A 27,432-nucleotide genomic window follows, 5' to 3' on the forward strand; every position below is an offset into this window, starting at 1 on the left:
TATTCTATTAGTAGATCATTAATCCGACCGCTTTTGTGTGTTTCCTTCAAATAATCAAATTCGATCCTAATTCATTTTCCTGGTAGATGGTTTTTAGTTTTATAACATTTCTACAGACATTCGCAAATGCTTAATTGCAAGGTATATCTTTTTGATCGCCATTATAACGCTGATAGATTAGGGCCAAAGACATTGATAATGGTAAAAAGTGATAAAATACGAACATGATAGAACCTATTGAAAAAGGAAAAAGATGTGACAAACATTAAAGAAAAAATAATTTACGGATGTTTATTATGATTTCAAGTAAAAAATCCTATTGAAAAAAGTTAAATAGCAAAGTTATAGGTACGATTTTGTAGCTTAGTTGTTGCAGCTGATTAAAATTTATACCCAAGATCAAGGCAATCAAGGGATCAGTCTCGGAATTAATTGCAAGATATGGTTGAGTGGTATCCGACAGTATATCCTTGTCTTCATTTTAATGTCATCCGACCATTCTCTACGGATACGTATGGATGTCTTATTAACAATTATTAAAAAAGATGTTACAATTAAATTAAACAAATTTTAATTTGTCATTAGTTTGTCATGTGTTACAAACGATTTCTGCCAAAAAGCTTACGCTGTTTACGTTTCACCGTTTTTAAAACAACACTTGTACATTGAACAAGGCTTGTCTTGTACCTACGACATCTGAACAGTATGCTATCTATACAGTCCTCGAATTATCCATATTATTATTCTTAGAAAATGTTTCAATAAAAGACTTGTATCGACGAATTGTGCGAAACACAGTGTATTATAAGATAGTGCTTTTACCTAATAATATGGGGCAATATTTGTTTCATCCAAGTAAGGTTCATTTGGTAATCAAAAAGTGAAAATACTTAATTCATAATTTTGTTAAATCATAAAGAGATTTCCAAATCAATGGTTCACAAGTCAGACCATTGTTACGATCCGGTAAATGCAATCTCTACTATAAAATTATTGTAAACATGGACATAATAAATGGAGTTTATGATGGTATAAGCAAACTTAGTTTATGAAATTAAACTATTATAGGGCTGTTAATTGAGAGGGGGAGAGCTCGGTTTAACTCGAGAAATATGAATTAGTAAACAGCAGGAACTCGTAGAGGGTGAACTGAGTGTAGTCAATCTGGTTATATTAATTAATTAATTAAGACAAAGCTAGTGCGGTATTTATAAATATTAATATGTAAGAATTGCTCCCTTACAACTTTTGACTAAACGGTTCATGAGTAATAATTCATAAGCGTAGTCATATTCAATATTTAGTAATAGATACACCACTTTGATCTAGAATAATTCAAATCAGATCAGATCCGATAAAAATTACAATCTATTGATACAAAAGATTGTACAGTTTTTAGAAGAATCATTAACACGTTTTTTTCTTCAATTTGCTGTGATATAGAAAAGATATCAAATCTTACTAAGAGTCGTATCAGTTTTTTTAGGAACCAGCTGTACAATGTGTTGCTAAATTTAGGTTTATATTTTATTCCCAATACTTCTTATTATCTACTGTTTTATATGTTTCATCTGTATTCTGTACTGTGCAAAATGTTATATTGATTTATTTTTAATATTATATCCTTAATTTGTTTGATATTAGTTTTGGGTTTTCTCCATTCCTCTTATATTTTTATTAAGGACTTGACAGAGTTTGGAGTGACTTTTTCTATCGTTAAATTTAAAAGAGTGGGTGTATTTATATCGTATCATGTGTTTGGCTTATATTTGTAGTTCTACATTTAGTAGTAGTACTAGTTTATCTATATTATATTATCATTGGATTTGGTTTAATTTAGCAGTCGCGTAGCTGTATATTTGAAGCGTGCATTTCCATAACGTAGTAAGTGGCAAATTATAAATTTTTCAGGAGTAAAAAACAGTTTTTTATCGAACATGTTTATTTCTTATAATGTAACATACTGAAAAAGGATTAGTTTAAAGGTATTATATAATACAAACATACCGCAAAGGAACACTAAACAAAGCTTACTTAAAAAAAAATTCAAAAATCTGTCTAAGGTCAAAACGTTGTAAGTGCCATCAGGTTTGCAAGTCAAAACGTTTTAAGTGCCAGATTTTTAACCGTTGTTTCCTACAGTAGAAACTTGCCCTGGTTGACCTAATTTTTCTTTAAAATACTTCTTGGCATCATCGTGAAGATAAGGGAGCATTTTTTCAATATCTGTTCTTTTTTTCTCTGGGATACCAAAGTGAGTTCTAGTTTTTTGAAGGTCTATGATTTTAAAGTCTTCTAATGTAACTCCAGATTTGAGTACATTGGTGTCACTCCATCCAGCGAGCTCACTATGTCCTTTAGCCACCATCACCGTACCAAATTTCTGTCTTGTAAGACGAAGCTGCGTAGCTGTTGAAATTCCTAACTTCTTTGTGTTCAGTTTATCACAGGCAACGGTTTTGAAATCATAAAAGTCCTTAACCACCATGCACGAGAATGGATTTTTCTGGGCCGCACTAGTAATTATGTTAACAACATTCATCAATGTATAAGCCTTACACACTTTTTTACGTTTTTCTATGATTGCGAAATCTCTGTCGCAATTAAGGAAAGTGTGTCCTTTTACAGGAAATTTATGAATAATTTCCTCAAAAACGTTATTTGCTAGTATGGTCAAATACATGGCGATCATGAACTGATTTTTATTTTGACCCCCACAATTATCCGACCACAAAATAAGCTTTTTCTTTCCGTGATTGCCAATTTCCTTAGTAAGGTAAGTATATAAACAGGAGCTAATTTCCAAGGCACCCCTTCCCCCAAAGTCCTCAGTCCATAAACACATGAATCCCTTTCCTGTGATGGAATCGTGAATTCCTAAGTTACACACTGCAAGCTGTTGTGAATAGTACATTTCGGAGTGAGTTAATTGGGGAATGTACATTTGCTGCTGCATATCGAAGGAAAGAACATAGCAATTACTTGTACATGCATTTTTGGTCTCAGTTGTCATTGCTTTTGTAGCAGCCTCTGCTCTCCGATGGTGAAGCTCCTGTTCTGTTACAGCAGCTTTATCTCCTGATTTTATTTGAACAGCCAAACTATCACATGTGGAGCATGTATCTACTTTAGGCCTTGCAAAAGATAAGTTAAATTTTGATATAAAAATTTCATTATACCATTGTCTAGTCACTGGTGGTTTGTTAGGCGGCTGATAATCCGCACAATATTTCTCTAAAAATGCACGGTACATTCTACTTACGTTTAAATCCGGTGACAAGAAGAGCTTATCCGGGGTTTTCGCCCTTGCGTAGTGGCTCTCAATTTTTGGAAAACTTTCGATATGCTCTATAATCTTGTTAGTCCAGACAGTCTTGAAAATATTTTGTCGAGCCCCTCCTCGTTTTTCTGACATATCCATTTTACCATCAAGAATTTTTTCTCCCAAAAGTTGCACTCTTCTTGGAGTTACGGCAAACGTACTACAAAATGTTTTGAGGCAAACCCTTATTTCAGATCCTCCAGGCAAAAGTAAATGGTAGGTGAAGGAGTGCTTTCTCCTACTTTCACTGGGATGTTCGTACTGACCATGAGGTCTCCTTTTGATTAATTGGGGATGAATAAACCTTTGTAGGTAACTTTGCTGCTTACTATAATCAGCCATTTCATAGAAATGATTGTACAACTCAACAAGGTATTCCAGTCTTATGGATCTACATGCTAGTGGACACTTGCATTTTACCTAAAACAATTTTGGATTATTTAGATAGATTTAAACAAAAAAAAATTATTTATGTTTTAACGTCTATTTAGATAGGTATCTCTTTAAACCATACTTACATCAGCTGGTGGCATTTTCTTTGTAACGGTCTTTTTATTGACTAGAGAAACATATTCTTCGCCAGAGTTTCTCATTTTCTTGGTTTTATTTTTTTTCCAACTATCAACAACTCTTCTTTTCTTTTTGGACTGTTTTTCTGTAGTTTCATCCATATTCGTTCCAAATACTTATGTTTAAACCCAACCCAACACGTCCAAACAAAAATAATTTAGTAACTGATGCGCCACTCTACATTTAACAGAATTGCACTACAATACTTACAACGTTATGACTTGCACCGCTACTTTATCCCCACTTTTCACGCCGTCGCTAGCCATATCGACATGAAATAAATTCTAGGCGATGGAACATGGCACTTGCAACTCATTTAACTTAAAAAAACCAAATGAGGCATATTGGCACTTACAACGTTATGGAAATGCACGCTTCATTTATCAATCATTTAGTTTGATCGAAACCTGTGATTTAATTATACTTAATTTTATGATACTCTTATTGTTTCATCAAAGAGCACTTTGCGAAAGTGCTTCCTCAATTACTTTTTATCATTTTTCGATTTCGCTTTCGGTAATTAATTAATTGTTTCATTAATTTGTAATCAATTCTCTAAAAATAGACCGTTCTGATTTCGATATACTCCTACATACAATGTATTTATATTTTTTTGAAAATCATTTTATAAGTTTCTAGTTTTTTTATATTTAAAAGACCTTTTTTTAATGAGAAGAAGGTGGTAAAAGTTCTAAATTCAGGGTGGAAGGGCCCATCCGCACGCAGTCTCCCAGAGGAGTCGTGCCCAAAAATGCACCCGTAGCTCTCTGGCTACCAACTAAAGTTTACCCCGTCGCGTCGGGTCCTCCGGACTACTAATGCGTCAGGCAGTAGGTCCTATCCAGACTGGTACATCACATGAATAGTCCGTTTGTTCTCTCTCCCCCTCTTCCTCTCACTGTCTCTCTCTCTCTCCCTCTCTCTCTCTCTCTTCCTCTCTTATTTTTGTTGCAGACCCTATTGCCTTGGATTCAGTCTTTTCCCTCATTGCTCCCTGCATTCGTTTCTGTCCTCGTCGAAGGTTCAATAACTTGCCTTTACCAAGAGATTCTAAAATGTACAAGATTAGGAACAAAAAGTTATTGTAAAATATATGAAACTTACCAAAACGTAAAACGAGACCCTAATATTAATGAATTTACAGAAGTAAAAATTGATATCTGGTATCTCATGGTTTATTAGTATGTAATTATTTTTATATCGGCGTATCGTTGTTGTTTTCGAAAAAGGTAAATTTGGAGATATGTTATAACTTTAAGAGTTTTTTATGGTGTTACATTTATTATTATTATTTAAATCAGATTGAAATATATTTTAGTTAGGTTGTGTATCTTTTTTGTCATTGATTGTGTTGGTATGTATTTTTATTTCTATTGATTCGTATATCTACCTCTACTTTTTGTTTTGTTCGGTTTTTAAAATTTGAATGTTTTCGAAGTCAAATTTATGCTTCTCATTTTCATGTTTTGTAAGCGCAGTGATGTTGTTCTTGTCATATTCGTGAGAACGAATTCTGGATTGAAGCAGTTGACTGGTTTGCCCGATATAGACACCTTCATATTTAGTACATGTTATCTCGTAAACAACATGTGATTTCTTGAGTTTTGGAGTTTGTGTTTTTAGTGTAGTGAAATATTTATTTAAAAGGTTGTTGCCTTTGTGAGCCACTGTTATGTTATGTTTGGCTAAAAGATTTGTTAGTTGTTGGGTTAAACCTTTTATATATGGAAGAGTTATATACGTAGTCTTGATACTGTTGGGTTTTGTCAATAGGGCTTCATCAATCTCTAGGTAGTTCAAAAAAGGTTGGTCGTCTTCATTTGACATTTTAGAGATGATCTTCTATTGACAGCTTCCATACAACTTCTTTTGGTACTTCCTCTTTTTTCTGTACTCTTTCTATACTATATTAACAAATTAGTTATATTTTCTATGGCAATGTCAAATATAAGCAACATCAAAATAATAGTAGGCCCTGAAAACTGAAATAAATAAATAACACCCAACACAATACAAATACATCTGTTTAATCCAAGTAAATGCATTTATTCACTTTTATTATGGGTATATGTAAATAAAACATTTTTAATGTATGTAATAAATAAAATATAATGATTTTGCGAAATGCATAATTCAATTTTGTTCACATGAGAACAATTTTAATTAACAATTGAAATGGTTAATGCAACTATTCCACTTTATGAAACTTGTCTAGGCATGCGTATACGGTTTTCCGTGAAATCAGTGACGTTGTCAAGGCAACCCACCACTTGTTTTACCCCACAATTGTACTATACAATACGAGACACAGCTTCCTATGTCGCCAATTGGAGGATTCCGGCGAAGAACTGTATCGCCAGCGAGCATTTATCGTTCACTAAATTGGGAATTTATATCCAATTAAAATAATTGTAGTTAGTGAATGGTATGATACTTGTTTTAATATCATTTGTTTATTTTATTATCAGTAGCAGTTTGTAGATTATCCATGCTTTGTAAATTTTAAGTAATAAAACGGGGGTAAACTTAATTTGGACTACTACTATTACGAGTCAAATTTCTGTGTATTTCCTTTTTGTTGATTTCTGCAAAAAAGTTTTCATATCGTACTTTGCCTTTTTTTATTTATTTAAATGTAGATCCCTTTTAATTAATAATTAAAATACTAAAAATACTAAAATACTAAAAACTAAAAAAAGTTAATTAGTTAAAATAGTAAACAATGAAATAAAAGCTATCAAACATAACAACAACCCCAAATATCTAGGCGTCACACTTGATAGAACACTCACCTTCAAAAGTCATCTTACAAACGCAGCCGGTAAACTAAGAACAAGAAATAACTTAATATCAAAACTTGCTGGAACAACTTGGGGTGCTTCTGCAGATACTCTTCGGACCTCTGCTCTAGCTTTGGTTTTTTCAGTGGCAGAATATTGTGCACCAGTATGGCTAAATAGTGCACATACAAGCATAATCGATGTCCAACTTAACCAAACCATGAGAATAATCACTGGAACAATAAAACCAACGCCAGTGAGATGGCTGCCTACTCTGAGCAATATTGCTCCACCAGATCTACGCCGTACAGCAGCATTAGTGAGAGAGTACCAGAAAATTGTAGCCAACGTACAATTAGCAATACATCAAGATATCCCAGAGATCTCAAAAGAACACCAGCGACTGAGATCTAGAAATCCTCCAATACGTTCTGCCCGAAAAATTGGTAATTCCTATGATATACATAGGCAATGGACAACAAGATGGATGCCAACAGTAGAATCGGACTATATTAAGATATCCACCCCAACTCAGGGTTTCATCGGATCAAATCTGCCCCAGTCCACTTGGGCAAGGCTTAATCGTATACGTACCGGATATGGTAAATGTGCTGATTCGCTGTTAAGGTGGGGTCGTGCAGAAAGTCCACAGTGCGATTTCGGACAATCTAGACAGACCATAAGCCATTGTGTTTCAGACTGCTTGAATCGTGCCTACCGTGGAAACCTCCAGGACTTTGCGGAATGTTCACCAGAAGCAATTGAATGGCTATGTAAATTGGACATTAATATTTAGTGTCATTCATTCTATCTTTAGTGTTTAAATAATATATTTAATATATATGTACATATTATTGTATTTGTATATTTATCGTACTGAGAAAGTCCATATGCTAAATAAAATAATAATGAAATAAAATGTAGAATTGGCACAACTCATAAATCATCATCTCTACAAAGAAATTACTGACCATTGGTAATGACTAGCAGGTAGAAAATCAGAAGCGAAGCTCATTGATAGATAGAAAATCAGCTTCGGCGCGCGTCACTTGGTATCGCGACGATAGAACAAGTATTCTTTCGCGTTAAACTGGAGATGTGTGCACCACGACGACTTGTGACGATGTGCACATTCTCTTGGTATCGGCAAACTCTCTTACGAAGGGTGGTCGTATAAAACGTATAGGGTGGTCCTTGGGAATTGTCAGGGAACTTATCGTGAAATCATTAGGTTTTAAAACTGTCATCGTCGGCCGTGATACAATTCCCCAGAAATTTGATATTTTAAAAGCTGAAAAGAACAGCTGAAAGTAATAAGTGTAAAAGCTGAATATGAAAATATAGATATAATAATAAAAAATGAAGTAGGAATAAAAAATATTGGTTGACAAATAACCGTGGGCATATTTTGACCACCGGACGTTATTGGATGTCATCTGAAGCTATCGTCAGATTAACAACGCGTACAATGTCATCAGTTAAGAAAAATATCGTCGAATCAGTAATGAGTTTTTCGACCTACTCAACTAGGGAGACCGTGTCAAAGATAATACCGTTGGCCACTTTTCCTATTGGTTTCCAGATGCGAGAGATGGGAAGATGAAGTGCGTGGAAATCTTGGCGTTTCGTCGCACGTAATTACGAAGTCGTCGAAAATGCCATTTTATTGAAAATTGTAACAACTTGGCCGGTTCTACTAGCACAATCGGAGGAGTTTTGATTAGAAGGCACATAATGCCGAGAAGAGCCTGGTATCAGTTCATGTATGTGTCGTAATACGGTAGGCAATTTTATGGTTAGAAAAATTAACCCAAGTGAGAGTCATCGCGGAATCAGACCTGAAGAAGATGAAGATCGGATGAAAGACTCTGGAAAAGTGACTAGATCAACCAGCAATACGGCTGCCAAGAGCTCCAATCTTACGGTAGATCTTTGTAGAGGAGACACTAGAAATTTAGTAATAATTACATAAACCATTAAAAAATAACAAAGCCCCAGGGCCAGATGATATTTATGCCGAAAAATCAAAGTACTTAATGAAGAAAATTGAACTAACTTTAAAAATTTAATTTAACGATATTTTCGATAAGGACCAGATTCCAAAATATTGGCTTCGCTCTACATTTATCGCCCTAGCTCTTTTTCTTAGGTCTTGGTTCCTTATTTTGTCTTTTTGTGTCACGCCGAGAATCGATCTTTCCATGTGCCACTGTGAGAGTGAGAGTTTCTGCTCCGTATGTCTTAATAGGAAGAACACATTGGTCATATGTCTTCCGTTTCACAGCTATCGGGATGTTGCTCTTAAAGATGTCTCTTAGTGAACCATACGCCGCCCAAGCAAGTGTTATTCGTCCTTGAAATTCACAAGGTCTGATTATCCTTGCTTATTCTGATATCATGACCGAGATATATGTACTTTTCTGTCAATTCTACCACTTGATTTTGGATGGTTAGGTGTTCGCTGGGAACCAAATTTGTCATAAATTTGGTCTTACTGATGTTCATTTTTAGACCTATTCTTGAAGATACGTTTTCTAATTCCTGTAGCATTTGTTGTGCTTCACGCAGATCTTCAGTAATATTTCGTCGGCAAAACACGCAGATGATGGAGCATTTTTCCATCTATTTTTATTCCTCTATTTTCCCACTTTAGCATGTTAAAGGCGTATTCGAGTACCGTTATAAATAATTTAGGTGATAGAGTGTCGCCCTGTCTCACATCTCGGTTTATATTAATTTCTCTGGTGGTATCGTGTAGTTTTACACGCATTGTGACGTTTTGGTACAATGTTTGTACTAAATTTGTAAGGCGGTAGTCTATTCTACTATTGTTCAGAGCAGTTATAATGCTGTCTAATTTCACGATATCGAAGGCTTTGTGAAAGTCTACGAAGATAAGTACCAGTGATCTGTTATATTCTATCGATTTTTCTATTAAGGTTTTTACAGTTTGTAGGTGATCGTTTGTTTCGAATTTTGAGCAGAAGCCAGCTTGTTCTCAGGGCTGGTAGAAATTTAACTTCTAGTCTTGTCGTAATTATGCGGGTAAACATTTTATAGATGTAGTTCAATAAGCTGATTGGTCTATAGTTTTCTAGATGCGCCTTGTCTCCTTTCTTGTGTAGTAAAATTGTTACTGCATTGTTCCATGTTTCCGGTATGCAACAATCTGTTACGACATAGGTTAAACAAAATTTTTATTTGGTTGAGAAGGGCACGTCCGCCCATCTTCTCCTGGTGCTTTTTTGTTTTTCATCTTTTTCATTACGTCTTGGATTTCGCTTAGTGTGATCTCTGGCATGAGCTCTAAACCATGGTTGATGATTTTGCGTGATGCGGCGGCTTCCAAGTTGGTTTGGTCTTCTCTTTGACTTGTGTATAGTTCTTGATAGAAGTTTTCAACTATGTGTAGTAGTTCTTCTCTATTTGATATGGGGACTCCTTCTTTGTTCTTTAGTTTGTGTATTTCACATTTTCCATTGTTTAGCTGTCTTCTCAGGACTTTCAGACTTTTATTCTCTTCTATAGTTCGTTGGACCTTTTCATTCTTAAATTTTCTTAAACCTTTCCTTATAGCTCTTGATACTTCTTTATTTATTTTTCGTAGAAAATTTTGCAAGGACCACAAAAATACTCTAGATCTCCCTGAAGGTTATTTCTGAATACTATAAATATTTAAATTAATACAAATGATGTATTTACCTCATTTATCTTTAATAAAATATAATAGGTTGGCCTAAAATACATATATACAACTCAGTACTTTCTCTGAACGTTGATAGTGTTGCATACTGTTTATTATCTTAGTCAGCAAGGTATAGACTTATTAATCAATATCACAGTGGTAATCACGTCAATCTGTTACTTTCATCGTTATACTGAAACCGCTTCTGCTCAAGCGGAAAAAATAAGCGACAATTACAGACAAATTGAATTTCTTCACCCAACGTTTCCTTTTTATTTCTTTTTTTAATAACTCAATTAAAGCGCCAGGTGTTATTCTGACATTCTAGCATATTTACGTCATAAATTCGAGATTATTCTACTTTAAGTGGTAAATGCGAGAAAGAGGAAATTAGCTAAACGACGTAAATTTTCATTTAATTACTGTTGGGAAGTAATTAGAACTAACATGACTCACAAATTAACGAAGATGTTTAGTCACAAGGAAAAATATTTGATCTGAATGAACAATTATAACACGCATTCTATAATGTATTTTTTCATGTATGAAAGCAGACTCATGTATGCAGGATAAAAAATGGTAATGTAGTCGTAAATCAGGAGCGTGCACAGTGTACACTACGTTTGTGTGAAACAACTCTTTTATGTAGATATTGGTGTGTTTGCCCAATATATGTTGAGGTGCAGTCTTTGAAATTTATTTATAAACAGCATCAGGCTGATGGACAAAATATGTGTATTGGAGATGATTCACATAAATAAAGATCAAACCTATCAATAATAAGACCGATATAAAGCATATATCTATTATATATCATACCTTAATAAATTGAGTTTGTTTCGTAAATGCACCATTGGCAGATTAATGTTTATATAATTAAAGTGCTTATTGAAAATGTAAATGTAAGTAAATGCGAAGAAGTCATGCGAAAAATATATCCAAAAATCAAACCAGACATAACTGCTCGGGGAGCAAAAATCATACTCGCCTTTGCCGATGACGTAGACGCAGTAGCACAATCAACATTAAAAATTAAGGATATTTTCTCGAGCTTTGAAGAAGCTGCATTAAACATCGGGCTAAAAATAAATGAAGACAAAACCAAATACGTGGTCGTCTCAAAACAAAAACGACGGCGAATAAGGCAAAACATTACTATAAATGATCACAACTTCAAAGTGGTTAAAGAATTTAAATATCTAGGAGCAACAATCACAAATGACAACAAATTAGAGCGAGAAGTTGAAACGAGAATAATGGCAGGAAACAGATCTTTCTTTGAAATGCAACATCTAATGAAGTCAAAACTTCTTTCACGAGGAACAAAAATCCGGATATATAAGACCATAATACGACCAGCAGTCGCGTATGGAAGCGAAACATGGACGCTAACAAAAAGAGAAATAAATAAATTGCTGGTGTGGGAACGTAAAATTCTTCGAATGATATATGGCCCTTGCAGAGACAGCGTGATAAACGAATGGAGGGGCAGATACAATAACGAGCTAGAGTCTCTATTCAGAAAAGAAAATCTAGTCAGATATATAAAGGCCAATAGACTCAGATGGGCAGGGCATGTGATACGCAGTAACGACAGTCGCCTTATAAACAATGTGTTCTGGGAAAGGCCAGAGGGAAGAAGGTCTGTAGGGCGGCCTAGAAAAAGGTGAAAAGATGCAGTCAAAGAAGATCTAGAGAAAATGGGAGTACGACAATGAGAATTACTGGCGCAGGACCGACAAACATGGAAGGCAATAGTAAACGCGGCAAAGACTCACGAAGAGTTGTAGCGCCATTGATGATGATGAAACGTAAGTAAATGCCTTAACGACTGCGGTACCTAGTACTGCTAGTTTTTAAGCTGAGTGAGTTGATGCTTTTATAACTACGCTAGCAAGATGTTTGTATAGTGCTTTAGTTAACATTATCCATTTTAAGGTATCTTTGTAAGTAGCTGTTTCTAAAATATTAACCCTCCAGTACACGCGCTTTATTTTCTTACGTGACTACACGCGTGTATTAGAGATATTAGAGCTCTGGAAAAGCAATATTATTTGAATGGTGTGAATAGTGTTATTGTTTTAATGTGGTTTTAATAATACCACTGCAATGTATAATTGGCTTTATTTTATAAGTAAAATGTACATTAAATTAAAAAAAAATAAAAAAAACAATGAAAATTAGAAAACAAATACTATAAATCAGAGTAACCAAACGTTACAAACCAAACTAGGTTCTATAATATCCTAAATATAACATCTTTATCTTGTAACAGACTGCATGTTCTGTTTTATCTCAGCACAATGTACACATATTTGCTTTAAATGTCCTGGTCAAGTTCACTCATCACAGCCGCTGCACCATTTTCTTGAGCTCTTATTACTTACTCGTTCACAAATATGGCAACGCCCAAGGACCGAAGATCGAGTCGGAACTTCTTTAGGAGTTTCCTTATAAAAGAAATTTAATTTTTTCTTTTATTTCTTGGGAGTGATGCAGTGACATTATTAGCCTTATACATACATGGAAAATGCAATAATTCCTGATATATTTAATAAACCAAAGAGCAGGGTGAGTGGCCAATGCCGAGAGTTTCGGGAAACATCATATTGTGCACACACCTGATCAACCAGATCCACACCGAATTTTGTTTTGTTGTAATCCGTTATTATTTCGGGTTTGTTCTTGTTTTTTTTGTTTTATGATCAATACTGCCATCATGGTGCATGGTTGAAACAGCTAATACGACCTTATGTTTTTTGGAACAAACGTTACCAAGATACATTTTTCTTGGAGGAATCCAAATAGTAAAGAATGTATGTCTCTGTTTTTAGACGTTATAAATTCTTGTGGTAGCTCCCTCTTATTTTTACGAATTGTACCAACAATAGTTAATCACTTTTGAAGCAAGTCCATGGGCAAAGGTATACTAGTAAACCAGTTATCCATGGTTACATTTCTGCCCGTTCCTTCTATGGGTTTAACCATTCTTTTAACAACCTCCGCGCTACTCCAATCAGCTTCAAAAGGACCAGTTGGTTGTGTTCCACAGTAAATCTCCATATTATAGGTATATGCATATTTGCTATCTACTAACGCAAATATTTTTATACCATATTTGGATGGTTTACTGGTGTAAAAGGTTTAAGGTGTAAAATTTTATAAAAAAATTTTCAATAAAAAGTCCAAAAATGTCTCGTATAGGAGCACGTTTATCCAGTTTATCAACACGTTACAAATTTTGCAAGTTTTTCAACCATGAGGTTCTTCTTCGTCCTGGACTACGTTTGCCTGCTATTTTTCCTTGCATGATATTTTGTAGCAACCTATATTTGGGACCTCTCATTACATGTCCGAAATACTCCAGCTTTCTCTGCTTGATGCTTTTTATGATCTCAGTAGTCTTGCTGAGACGTTCTAGTATTGTGAAGTTTCGAATCTTCTCCACCCAGGAAACTTTTAAAATTCTTCTATAGCACCACATTTCGAAGGCCTCAAGCGTTTTTCTAGCTGGGTCAAACATCCGAACATGTTTTCATTATTTTTTGTTAGAGTCCACGTCTATGAACCATAATATGTTCGTACTAGGCATATTATTGTTTTGTAGAGTTTTATTTTTGTATTTCTCTTTATAATTGTGGATTTAAGAAGATTGAGCCCAAAATATCATCTGTTGGCCGTGCAAATTCTGCGGTTTATCTGTGCGGTACTATTATTTTCAGTATTAAGGAACGCGTATACAAATTCGTTTACTGCTTCGAAGACGTCGTTTTCTCTAACAAGTGGTCGTAGGATTTGTGGTTGCGTGCTTATTTTCAAATATGGTCGGTGACTCCACCTTATGAAAATCGTTCCACTAATCTCACCTAGTGGTTATACGGTTAAACAAACTAACCCTTCAAAGAGCTTTCGTTATGTGTCAATTACTTTTAAAAAGTTACTTACAGAGCCATCATTCATACCCGCCAACATTAAAATGTATGCCACTATCACCGTTTTGTATTTTATTTGATAATTATATTATAATATTCAATGTACACATTATAACGCACATTATAAGTCTACAACATACATAATTACGGCGTAATATCCTTCCGCTTTCAAACATCATCCAATAAATTCTTTTTTATTATCACGTATTTATAGGATCAAGATCATGCAAATATTTACGTTTTCTTGATATTTTTATTTATCATCCCAACGAAAAGTTTACATAAAAGCTGTGCATCCAAAGTACATAAAATGGTTATTAAAAAATGTTATCTTGTTATAGAGATGAACATACTGATATCGGATCAATTCTTTTGAATCAGTACATGGAACGAATCAATTACAAGTAATCATAATATTGATGTAAAACGTATTGAGATCGCTGGTTTAATATTTAATAATAATAAATAACTGAAATAGAAGAAATAAATGTAAATAAAAGAAAATATCTGGCTTAACTCATTAAATGTTTATCTGTACAAAGAAATCACTTAGCATTTGTTGAAGTGTGCTAATTGGCAGGGTAGAAAATCGACGTCGGCCAATAAACGCGAGGGATGGATGCGTCCACGTTAAACTGGAGATGTGCACGGTTCGATGTCTCATCTTCCCATCACGGTTCGTTGAAATATCTTAAAAACATTTAATATACGCCACTTTTGTTGCCTTGTGTATATTAAATTTGTTTCAAGCCCTTCATTTAAAAATGGTTGCGCTAAAAGTCCTTGAAGATGCTAAACGCATGCGAATTCAACCTTTAAACAATTCTATCTCGTTTAATTTATAGAATTAAAAAAAAAACAATCAAAATCTCAAGTAAAATAAGCTTTTTTTTGTATTTGGGAATTTTTTCTGTATCTTTTTTAGTTGATGATATATTTTGAAAAAAGTTTTCAACAAATTTTAATAAACTTGTTTTTGTTACAGCCAAAAAGCAAAATGGAAGCGCCTTTCGGACGAACAGCCTGGGTAGCAGTACGAGAAGTCCGCCGGCAGAAAGGAAAAGCAAGTTTTCGATAGGAAAATTACTCAGGCCATGGAAATGGAAGCGGAAACGAAAATCAGACAAGATGGAAGCTGTTTCTAGAAGTAAGTTTTAACTAATTTTCTAGAAATCGAATCATTTATTAACAAACTTCATTAATTATACCGAATAGTTTTTAAATGGAACATACAATGCTCAAAAAATTAGATTACCACTTCTTTATGACTATAGTATGAGATAATTTTGAAACTGTTGCGATACTTTATTCATAGAATGCCTTAAACAGGCCATTCACGTTCCGATTTTTAGTCCGACTAGTGGTCCAACTTCAGCAGTTGGATCTGAAATCGGATCCTGAGTGGGCTAGTTGGACAACTAGTGGTACGAGTCGGAACATCTAGAGGGACGACTTGAAGGTCCGACTTCCGACTGGCGACGAAGTGGGAGCGTGAATGGTGAAGTTGGAAGTCGGATCACACTGATCACAGGTCGGATCGAAAATTTCCTTAGTCCGTTGACCTTCGGCATTTGTTACGTATGAGATTTCTATGAATTACTTTACACAAAGATCCCTAGTTCGCAAATATTTAATAGAAAATAACCTATCAATTGCACGAAAATTACCCCTATTAAAATACACAATTCTTCATCATCATCTACTTTTTGTTAGGGCAAATCATTTTCCTTTCTGTAGATCTATTTTGGACACTCCCACACTCCCACTATTATAATAGTTGGGACCAGATGTAACATTCAACAAACCTCAGTCTCAGTCCAGTATTCAGATTTTTGTCACAGAACAATTGCTTGAATTTTAAGAACGCTGCCCTTGCCATTTCTATTCGTACCCTGATCTCTTGGTCTGGATCTAATTCTGTGTTGATATAAGCTCCCAGATATTTATATTTTGTCACTCTCTCTATTTGCAGTCCACCAAGGGTTAGTTGTTCATTATTTATTGGACTCCTTGATACTATCATAAATTTGGTCTTATCTGTGTTGATGTCAATTCCCATTTGAATGCATTCAATATTTATTGCATCTAGTAAAGTTTGTAGTTCTTCTATACTCTCAGCCATAATTACCGTGTCATCTGCAAATCTCATGATGTTTACGATTTCTCCACCAATCCATGCTTGGATGCATGGATAGATATTCATGGATACTCCACTGCTTTCTGATTCCATATATAGCCTTAATAAACTCAATGTCTTTTTTGTCTAAATTGATGTTTTTTAATACATCTATTAACTTCGTATGCTGCACTCGGTCAAAGGCCTTCCTAAAGTCTATGAAGCATACATATGCACTCTTGTTATATTCCCGACATTTCTGCAAGAGTACCGTCAACGCAAATAATGCCTCTCTTGTACCCATGCTTCCTCTGAAGCCAAACTGCGTTTGATCTATCTGCTCCTCACATTTCTTATAAATTCGGTTTTCAACAATTTTCAAGAGAATCTTTAAAGGGTGGCACATTAGGCTTATCAATCTATAGTCATTACATGATTTGGGATTGTTGTTTTTTGGTAGAGGTAAAAATATCGATTTAAGCCATTCCTCCGGGATGTTGCCCTCTACATATATGTGGTTGAGAATTCGGGTGAGTCTCTTTATATTACCGCCATCTAAGGCTTTTAACAGTTCAACTGGAATTTGATCAGGACCCGGTGCTTTTCCTTGTTTTGCATTCTGTAGGACATTCTTTACTTCTGAGGGTAAAATTTGTAGGTATTGTTCTTCTTCACCTATATTTTGTTAATTTTCCCTCTCGTCGTAGCACAGATGGATTATATATTGTTCCCAGATGGATTATATATTGTTCCTATACTTCCTTTATTTTGCTCTCTTCAGTAAGTATTCCTCCATTATTATCCCTTGTTATGAGTGTTCTTCTTTGTCTGGTGTTGCCTGTAAGGTCTTCCATTTTTTTATGTAAGTTTGAGGTATCATGTTTGTTGCTGAGTTCTTCCAGTTCCTGGCATTCCTTGTTCAGCCATTCCTCCTTAGCCTTTCTGATTTCATATTTGATTTTATTCTTGATGGTTTTAATTTATTTTTATCTTTATTTTTGTATTTTCTTTTTTCACTTATTAGCTCAACTATATCTCTGCGTTTAGTTGCTGTTGGCAGTTGTCGTCTTTTAGGTTTTTGATGTTTATTTTGGTGGTTTTAACTTTTTTCTCCGGTTTTCTGAGTTTAATGTTGACGTTTGCTAGTAATAGATTATGGTCCGTATCTGCATCTGCGCTTGGATAGGTTTTTGCATTTTGTACTCCATTACGAAACCTTTTGTTAATAGTTATAAAATCTATTTGGTTTCTGATTATATTGTTGGTGTTATCTTTTGGAGAAGCCCACGTGTATAATCTTCGTGAGGGTAGGTCGTAATATGTATTTGTTATGACTAATTCATTCTCCTGGCAGTACTACTGGACTAGTCTATCACCTCTTTCGTTTCTTTTACCTAACCCAAAATTTCCTACTATATTTCCAGTTTTTCCTCGACCGACTTTAGCATTAAAGTTGCTCATAATTATTTTTATCTCCTGCTTCTTTATGTTTTTTGTAAACAGCTGTAAGTCCGCGTAGAATTTTTCGACCTCAGCATCATTGCTATCAGATGTTGGAACATACACTTGGATTAGATTTATGTTTAGAAGTTTCGCTTTCAGCTGAAGTAGCATCATACGTTCGTTAAAGGGAATGAAATTTGTCACAAACTCTTTTAAATTATTGTTGATAGTAATACCAATACCATGGCTGTGTTCTCCAGTGCTTTTGCCTAAGTAACCTCGGTGACTGAGACCTCGGAAGCCCTGAAGAAGACATCAGAGATGATGTCGAAAGCTCGGCGCAGATTTTTGGTACATCACAGAATGGCTCTAGTCCGATAAGATAAAAGGAGTATAGCAAGACTCTCAATAATCTACAAACAAGAAATGACTTTATTCAGCAAAGTTACTTTCCAATCAAAAAATATTTTTGCTGACAGACATTATTTCTTGATCACAAATTCCATTGAATTACCATTTTTCTGTAAGCAAAGAAAGAAAATATTTTTTTAAAGTGTCCATCACCACAAATATTTGCACATATTTTGTGCAAGATAGTGAATATTTGATAATCCCTTCCACATACATAGACACATCTTTAATAAGAATATTAAAATGGTATGAACTCACTACAACTTTACGCGTGAACAGCAAAATCAGCAGAGATGAAAGAATTGTTAGCTGCTTTTTGTAAAATAGTTTTTGTTAATAAAATAATTTAGATTTTTTCGCATAGTGATATTAAGGGAATTTCTTGATCTTTATTAAAAATACAGTGTGATTCGATATACGTTTGTGTGTTCGTATATCCAGAGGAGCGATATTTAGGGAGTAGACTGCTCTTATGACATTTTTTTTCTCTCCTTTTATATTCATTGTCATTGTATGTATTTCCTTGTTTTTAATTAATTTCTCTCAATACCTTCTTTGTTTTAGCATTAGAAAGAAAAATATCAGTCCGAGCCAATAGGGATGATTTAGTAATGAAAGGAATTCTTCTACCAGAAAGTCCACTGACTCCACCTACTTCCGAGCCAGGTATGTACAAATTTTTGCTGATTACTTCAAACTTCATAAAAAAATAAAAAAAAATAAAAATGATTTTGTTAACATAAAAAAATAAAAAAAAAATCGTTACTCATCTTAGAGCCTATTCGATGAACTTACACTGTAAGTATCCGTGGTAATATTTGTTAATCTTATTTTTTAAGAGGTAGTTAGTGCCTTGAGCTTTTCTTAATTTGATTTTTGGTATGACTAATGCCGCGCCCTTAATGTATCGATAGTTTCTTTGCAAGTACATAGTCATCTATAACCTGAAGTTTAGAAACACTTTTATAAAACGTACCTTCCTTTCAGTTTCTAATAACGCCGCTGATTTTTTAATATAATTCAAAAATATTTTAAATTCATTTATTTAAATTAATGGTGAATGCTTCTATACAATTTAACCTTAATATTTCTTTTTGAGGCATTCTTAGCTGTATGGCGCCATCTAACGCCAGACACGCAAGCGACCGCGGCGATCAAAATATATACCGATATGGTGCTACTACCAGTCCATTGATCTCTCACTTTAACATTTCAGTTTTTCGCTAGAGGGCGATAGAAGCCTTTCTCTGGAGAAAGATTGATTAATTTCAATTTTTTTGCAAGAAATAAATTCATTGGCGTATTTTAATTAATTAGTTTTGAATCTGTGTATATTATAATATCATTTCCTTTGAATTTAGAATTCAATTTTTAGCTACATATCAAGTTTTACACGTGTTTTTAATTTGATTTAATCTGATGCGAAGTTTCATGATAATTTATTTTGAAGAATAAATTTATTTTTGTATTTAATAATAATTTACGTCGTTCTCTTCGGATTAGATAATATCTTCATCATTTTATACGCTATTTTCCAAACAAATTATAATTGGCTTCCTCTTTCGTGTCAGATGAAATTTTTGATATTTAGTCGTTTAGTAGTTGACATTAGCCCCACACAGTTCGGTTTCAGACAAGGATTTGGCACAAGAGAAGCACTTTATAGCTTAACTGTCCTACTTCAGAAATGCAGAGATCAGCAAAAAGATGTCTTCCTATGCTTTATAGATTACCAGAAAGCGTTCGATTGTGTTAATCCTTCAGAATTAGTAAGATTGCTCCAGGAACGTTCGATAGATGAGAATGACCTTAAAATCATAAAGAACCTTTATATGAATCAAGTGGCATCTGTGAGAGTAGGACTGGAATCTACATCATATTTCTCAATCGAAAAAGGTGTACGACAGGGTTGTGTTCTGTTACTCCTTTTTGATCTTTACTCTGAAACGATTTTCGATAGAGCCTTAAGTGACACTAAAGATGGAATCAAAATCATGGGATACGTTTCCCTGTAAGTCTATCTAAGGATGTGACAGTTTTCCAGGCGGAAATAACTGCAATCCATCATTGCGTGGAAGAAATAGAAAGGCAGGAAAGAATGTTCTGTTCAGTTGCCATCTTCACAGATAGTCAGGTAGCGCTTAAGGTACTCAATTCTATAGAGGTCAATTCTAAGCTAGTCATAAGGCCAATGAAAAAGCAGATGAAATGGCCAAACAAGGCTCATCATTGCCATTCATTGGACCGGAACCCTTCTGCGGGGTTGCAAAATCAGTAACAAGAACGGCTACAAGGAAGTGGGTAGCTCACAAATCTCTGGTGGAGGAATTCACCAGGAGAAAGACAGGCGAAACAGTTCATTAGAGAACATTTGCCAAAATTTACGGCAGACCTAATAAACAAAGACAGAAAAAAAGTCAAGGCCATAGTAGATCTTCTAACAGGGCACTGTAAGCTGAATAGGCACTTGAAGCTGATGGGATTATCAGATTATGACCTGTGCAGATTCTGTCACCTCGAAGAAGAAACAGCAGAGCATATTTTATGTCAGTGTGACAGTCTGGCAAATGTGCGGTTTTTTGCATTAGGGGAAGAAAATCCACCGGCAAATAGCTACATGGAAGGTACAGTCTCGAAGCTACTAGACTTTATAAAAAGGGTCAGGCTAGAGGACTACAATAGATAGGAAAAGGTCGCAGTGTAATAGGCCGAAGAGCCACCTTTCTTAATCTAATCTAATCTAAGCCGTTGCCTCTTTTGTTGTAATAAAGCCGCTCTGAAAGGCACCTTAACGTGAAAAGTATCCATATACTATGTAATCCCTTGTTGGTACTAAGTATTCAATAGTAATACCACTAGTGATTCAATTTTCGCGATAAGTCTGTCGATTTACTTCTAAACGAAACTGAGTTGCTTGAAAACACCACGAGTCCATAGGACAAGTGGTGTTTTCTTTAAGAAACTCAGTTGAGTTTAGAAATAAAAGACAGACTTATAAGCTAAATTAAATCACGAGTGATATTTTATTAGACTATTTCATGAACAAAGTGATAGGTCAAAAATTCAGTAGAATGAGAGGAAGGAATTTAATAATAATACATTTGATCTAGGTAACCCAAATCTACCCATTTTTTGAATAATTCACAATTAGTCATAATCATGAAATATTTATTATAACTATAAATAATTTGTTATAATTATTTTTTATCTATAACAATAAATAATTTGTACACGAACTATAATTATTATAAACGGTGCAATTGTAAAAAATTTGAATAGTATGACCGTTATTAGGTGGATACAATGTATTGATGCTATTATTACTTGATGTACTTGGAGTATTCCTAAAAGTATTCACTATGTTCTGATGATGTTCGGCACTAAGATGTAAATACGGTTTCATCGAGTTCGAACTTCCATGTCCAGTAATTTTCATAGCTTGTTGTTCACTAACGCCAGATTGTAGTAACTGACTAACTGCAGTGGCACGATTAGAGTGATTCGTTATTTTCACTTTTTTAGTGTCTAATCCTATCTTTTCTGCAGACATTTTTGTCCATTTGGATATTGTATTAATACCAATAGGACAATTCTTGTACCAATTACTATTATTATATTTATTCCACTTGGCATTCACAGTCAGAAAATGTCTATCATTGGTAATAGTTTCCCTTTTCGATATAAGTTTCCGGTATAATCTCACAGGACACATTTCAGGATTCTTCAAATTTTGAGTAAGCCATTTATTATCTGCACAGTTTTTATCACCACCTTGGCGGGTTTTGGAGAATATCGGGTTATATGCAATTCTGTTTGTTAAACAGCCTTTGTTGTTAGTCTCTTCCTTGAAAAAATGTAACATGGAAAAACTTGCTTCGTTACCTCTCCAAGCTAATTCTACGGCAGCTATATGAAAAAACTTCTTTTGGAGTCCCTCTGGCGTGTCTTCGTCCCATTGTAAGCACATATTTTTATATTTATCCGAAGTCATAGCGACAGAACTCATTTTCCTTTTATCGGGTACAGTTTGCAACAATTTTCTCTTACTATCACGAGCCGCTCTCGCTTCCTTGAAGGTTATATCTTTGAAGGGATCAATATGTCTCTGATACTCACAGAAATATTTTTCTTGTACCAATTTTGCAGTAGTGTTCCATATGGTTTTAATAACGCTCTCCTTGTAATCACTACCATCAATTTTTCGCATGTTGAAGGCCCAGTCTTTTAGAATGAATGCTAGTCTTTCGTTGTTATTTTCTGCATCTAATTTGTAGTTGCGATCCACACAGAACATCATAAATTGTCTCCATATATAAGATTTAGATTTTCTTGTGTTACTCGGTATATTTTCTTCAATGTTTTGGTTTATAACTTCGTTTGAAGTACCACCGAAACGACTCATTTTGACGTATACAGCTACAATAATTTTTTTGGCAAACGTCAAACTTTGCTTTGCGATCGGTATCCATGGTTACGTCGTTGAAAACACGAAGCTGATAGACCAATCAGAATTGAAAGGTGTTTTCGCGATAACACAAGCTGTCTTTGGTTTGTGATTGGTCAGATTATGTGAAAATTTCAAGATGAGTGAAATAGTCACTTTAAGTTGGTTAGGGTCCTGAATGTAACGAATCAAAATATGGTTTCTTGTCAATCTACTGATCCTTGTGATACTGATGTATACAATATATATTTAATTTACCTTTAGGCGAAGTACTATTTTGTTAACAAATGCAGTAGGTCAATACATCATTAACAAATTCAAGTAGTCAAATACATTATTGTGGCTGAATAGATCAAGATATCCAAAGCCATTAATTAAATAAAAAAATTACTACAATTGAATATTTTTAAAATAATTTTCCTATTACTATTGATACTTTTTCTGACACGTATACTATTTTCAAGAGATAGGAATAACTTCAGCTTTTTAATTTGATATTATTGTTTTTTTCGGTAGATCCCATGCTTCCTCCATTCCCCCCGAGCGGCGCCCAGCAGGTACCGGGTGGCGGTGGCCATAATGCTTCGGCAGCCGGCAACGGAGGCGGACACCATACGCCGCAGCTAAGCCATGGAGGCTCACTTGGAGCCGGTGGTAATACAATTCCTTTACCACAACCACCTCCTTACCCCGTCCTACCACCGCCACCCTCACACCTGCCGCCTATGAATCACGCCCTCCTGCAGCAGCAGCTGTTGCAGAATCCACACTTTGCACAGGCTAGTGCCAACGCCAATGCCAATAGTATTAGTAACACCGGTAAGTCATTGTTTTAGTTTATAATTCTTTTTTACAATTAAGTTAATTATTATAGTTATAGATTTTAAAATCTGATTCAATACCAATAGGAGATCATTAACTATATTTATTAAACGTATGAAGAAATATTTATAATATTATACAAATCGCCTTTAAACGTAAATATCTGACAATAATATGTTTTTGCTCCGCAACCACTGTTTCATTTCATGTTTTCGAGATTCGGACATAGGAGATTTTTTACACTAACATTGTGGTATGGTGCGTTATTAATGGATTACATAGGTCTTGTATTTAAAAAAAAAAAAAACTTATCCCATCGTATTTCAAGAGTATTTACGCCAAATTTGAAGTACATTCGAGCAATATTACAGGAGTTATAGAGATTTGAATACCGCGCGGACGGTACATGTGTCCCCAGTTTAAAAACTTCAACTTCAAACGCGTTTTTCACGAAACTGCTTTTTCGTGCGGTAGACACGATTTCTCGAGAACTAATAGACAGATTTTGCTGAAACTTTGCACAGTTCATCGTTATGATATTATTTCGTGATTGAACGAAGGAATTTAAAAAACATGAGGTTTTAGGTTTTGAAATAGTTTTAATGAATGTTCGGCTCATATTTTTTCGATTCTCATAGATTTTAAAACATTTTTTTTTTCGTATAAAACAAGAACGACTCGGTCGATTGACAATTTCTTGTCTTCAACTGTGCAAAGTTTCAGCAAAATCAGTCGATTCGTTTTCTCATTATCCCATTCCATTTTTTTGTAAAAAACAAATAGGTCTCGACTAATCGCTCACCGAAAACAAACTATTCCTTTCTACTATGACAGACTATAAAACCTAGTGTCTCCACCAAACACGCACGAACAATAAATCCCTTTGAAGTACCGACAGCCGACGGAACCGTGCCAATTAATTGCAAATGTTTGCAATTGTTTGGGAGCGTTCTCAAATCTGTCTACACCAAACAAATAAAATTGTTTGCTAACAGTTGCAAGTAAAGATAGCCGTGATGATCGCCAACATCCGGAACGGATAGGCACTTTAAGAAGAAGAACAGTTGCAATCATTTGCAAACATTTTGCGCGCTTGGTGAAAACGCACCTTTAGAGAGATTTTAAAAAATATTAGCCGAATTCGGGATAAGATTTAACAAAAGGTAGGTCTTTGCTTCGTACTACGAATTAGAAGAACACTTGGTGACCCTGATTTGTTTATCGGTGTAGGGAACTTTGTGAACAGGTCACTTCTCACTTCTCGCTGTGGCAACACAGAGAAAAGGTGACTTGTGGACCAGGGAGAGAAAGTTTGTTTGTTCGGTGGCATTTATAATTTGCCAGTACAAGCAGATAAATAGCTGTCGACATTAATAAACAGTAAAGTAGCAGAGATTGGGGTAAAGTAAGTAGCCGACCAGCAAGCAGAACAAAACGAGATAAAGTATAATGGATTAAAATGTGATACTGAAGACTAAATGATACTTACTATACCATTTGTTCGGTTATATTTGTAATAAGTTGTCATACCTACATATCATGATATGCAAATAACTGAGGTAATTAATTAATTAATTAATTAATTAACCCGAAGTGGAAATTGAAACGTCAATAAACGTACTTTAACCTTTAATTGTGACCTATTCCCATTTAAATAGTAATTACTTTAAAATGCCACAAGAAAATAGCTTCAGAACAAACTGAGGTAATATCTTGACATTTTTTTTTATTTTCATTATTTAATTTAAGTATCGTTTAATTTAAAACATACTGCTACTTTACCCAGTTAAAAAGGTAATCGATACTACTTTAAAAATATTTGTTTAAAACCTGATTTCTTTTAATTTACATTTGTGATTTTGGTATCGACATGTTTGGCTTATGTCTATTTTGTTAACGTGTTGATATTTTTATATTAACTTTTACCTGGCTGCACTATCTACCATATTAAAAATGAAAGTTGTTATAATCTTTATTTCTTTTGGAAAATAAGACGATAATTCTGACAGGAATGTAGAGCGACCATACAAGGTGATTGTGTGGTTGTATCTTTTTTTGTATGTATAAATTTTTGAGAAAAAGTTGAAAGGTATTTTCTTATGGTTCTCAGAAATAATTCCCTTAACATCCAGGTTCCTCTAAGTTTTCGTTGTCCCTGTAAAAAGGACAAGGTGGAGCCCTTTATTTTCTTTTTCCTTTTGTATCAAATTCTGCCTACTTCCATTGGTACGTTTCATTCAATTTATTTTATCCAAATATACCATATATTAGATTTATATTCTCACCCAAGAGCTCGCCGTTTTATCATTCAAAACACCTGATCTCCGGTTTGCGAGGTGAACATACTTGATCCTGGCTTCTTTTCTATCCTGGTTTCTTTCTAGAACAGGTCTAAAGTTTGTGATCATTTTTTAAGTCGCAAATAAACATTTAGAATAACTTTCTCAACTATTTAGTACAGTCGTCAGAAATTTGATCTATAAAAACGAGACGAATGAGTCAATTGTGGGATCTCAAAAAAGATGCAAATAAGTTTGCCTCTTCTAACCCCGGGCCACCCTCAGCCTGTAACGAGCTAAGATAATTTTGTATAAAAATGTTTATTTAACACTTGTGTAGAATAAACCATTTTCTCAGAAACAACGCTTGAAGCGACCGGTCATTTTGAATGTCTGTTACGCGCGCGAAATGTGGAGAACTAATAATTGTACTGAGCGGTTTTTATTATTGAAATATTACCAACATAAATAAAATAAAGTACATATTTACAGTTCAAAGAAGAAATCGAATATGTAATAGATTAGACTATGGTATAATTTCACTATTTGAGAGAGTGAGTCATCGTTTAAAGGCCCAGAAATGCGGAAAGCCGTTTGGAAATCCAGTGACGTACACTTACTTTTATTTTAACGTTAATTATATTTTATTTTTCAAATATTAATGTTCGAAATAGGCCACAATATATTTATTTACAAGTTTTTACTGACGTTTCGATCTCTATATCCAAAGACCGCTTTCAAAGATATAAATGATAGTTATATTTATTTTATTTGTTTATTATTATATATTTTTATAATCTTATATTGTTTATTTTCTATTTTTTTTCTATCTTTAAAAACGGAATAGAGATCGAAACGTCAATGTATTAAACATGTAAATAGATATATTGTGGCTTATGTCCAACCTTCTCCCTAAAAATACAGAATGCCACAAACAAGCAGCTATAGAAAAATAAATATATCTGTCATTTGTATGTTTGAAAACGGTCTCTTTATAGAGATCGAAACGTCCGTAAATTAAACATTTGAATAAATATATTGTGGCTTATTCCCAACAATTATTTCTAAAAATACAGAACGACAAGCAAAAAGCCATAGAAAATAAATAGTACTATCATTTGTATAATTGAAAACGGTCTCTGGATATAGAGATCGAAACGTCAATAAATAAACATATGAATAAATATTTTGTGGCTCATTCCCTACATTCCCCTAAAAATACAGAATGCCACAAACAAAAAGCTATAAAAAAGAAGTAATTTTGCAGAAAGTTTACTGATACCAACCGGCTGTCGCGGAAGTTACGCTAAAACGTCTTTTGACGTGACCTGTCCTTAAAGAGTTACACAATGAAATTTTTTTAAAACAAATTTTAAGGCAGTTTCCACACCACCCCAGAGGTATGTCTTGTGGCGCGATACTTTTTTTAAATGGGTGTTCGCCAAGAGCCATATTGTCTTAGTAAATAAAATGAACAAAACACTTAAACATTATAAAACAAAACAAAATAAAATCCTATAAAACAAAATAAAATTCTATAAAAACAAAATAAAAATAATGTTTGATGTGTTTAAACACAAACACTATACACACTTACTATGTTCTTCTCGTTTTTTTTTTGTTTTTGG

The 27,432-nt window shown here is 34.3% G+C and overlaps 1 protein-coding gene across 10 annotated transcripts in view; it reads left to right on the forward strand.

The window, feature by feature from the left end:
- The window catches only part of LOC140444955 (uncharacterized), a 607,786-nt gene that overhangs the window by 333,097 nt on the left and 247,257 nt on the right, over window positions 1–27,432 (forward strand). For all 10 annotated transcript variants that reach the window (XM_072536671.1, XM_072536672.1, XM_072536675.1 and 7 more), the window contains 3 exons: window positions 15,275–15,436; window positions 18,824–18,925; window positions 23,220–23,522. In XM_072536671.1, the coding sequence (XP_072392772.1) occupies window positions 15,275–15,436; window positions 18,824–18,925; window positions 23,220–23,522 (567 nt within the window). The remainder of the gene's footprint in view (window positions 1–15,274; window positions 15,437–18,823; window positions 18,926–23,219; window positions 23,523–27,432) is intronic.

The sequence above is a fragment of the Diabrotica undecimpunctata genome, chromosome 7 (assembly GCF_040954645.1).
Source record: "Diabrotica undecimpunctata isolate CICGRU chromosome 7, icDiaUnde3, whole genome shotgun sequence".
Taxonomy (NCBI): domain Eukaryota; kingdom Metazoa; phylum Arthropoda; class Insecta; order Coleoptera; family Chrysomelidae; genus Diabrotica; species Diabrotica undecimpunctata.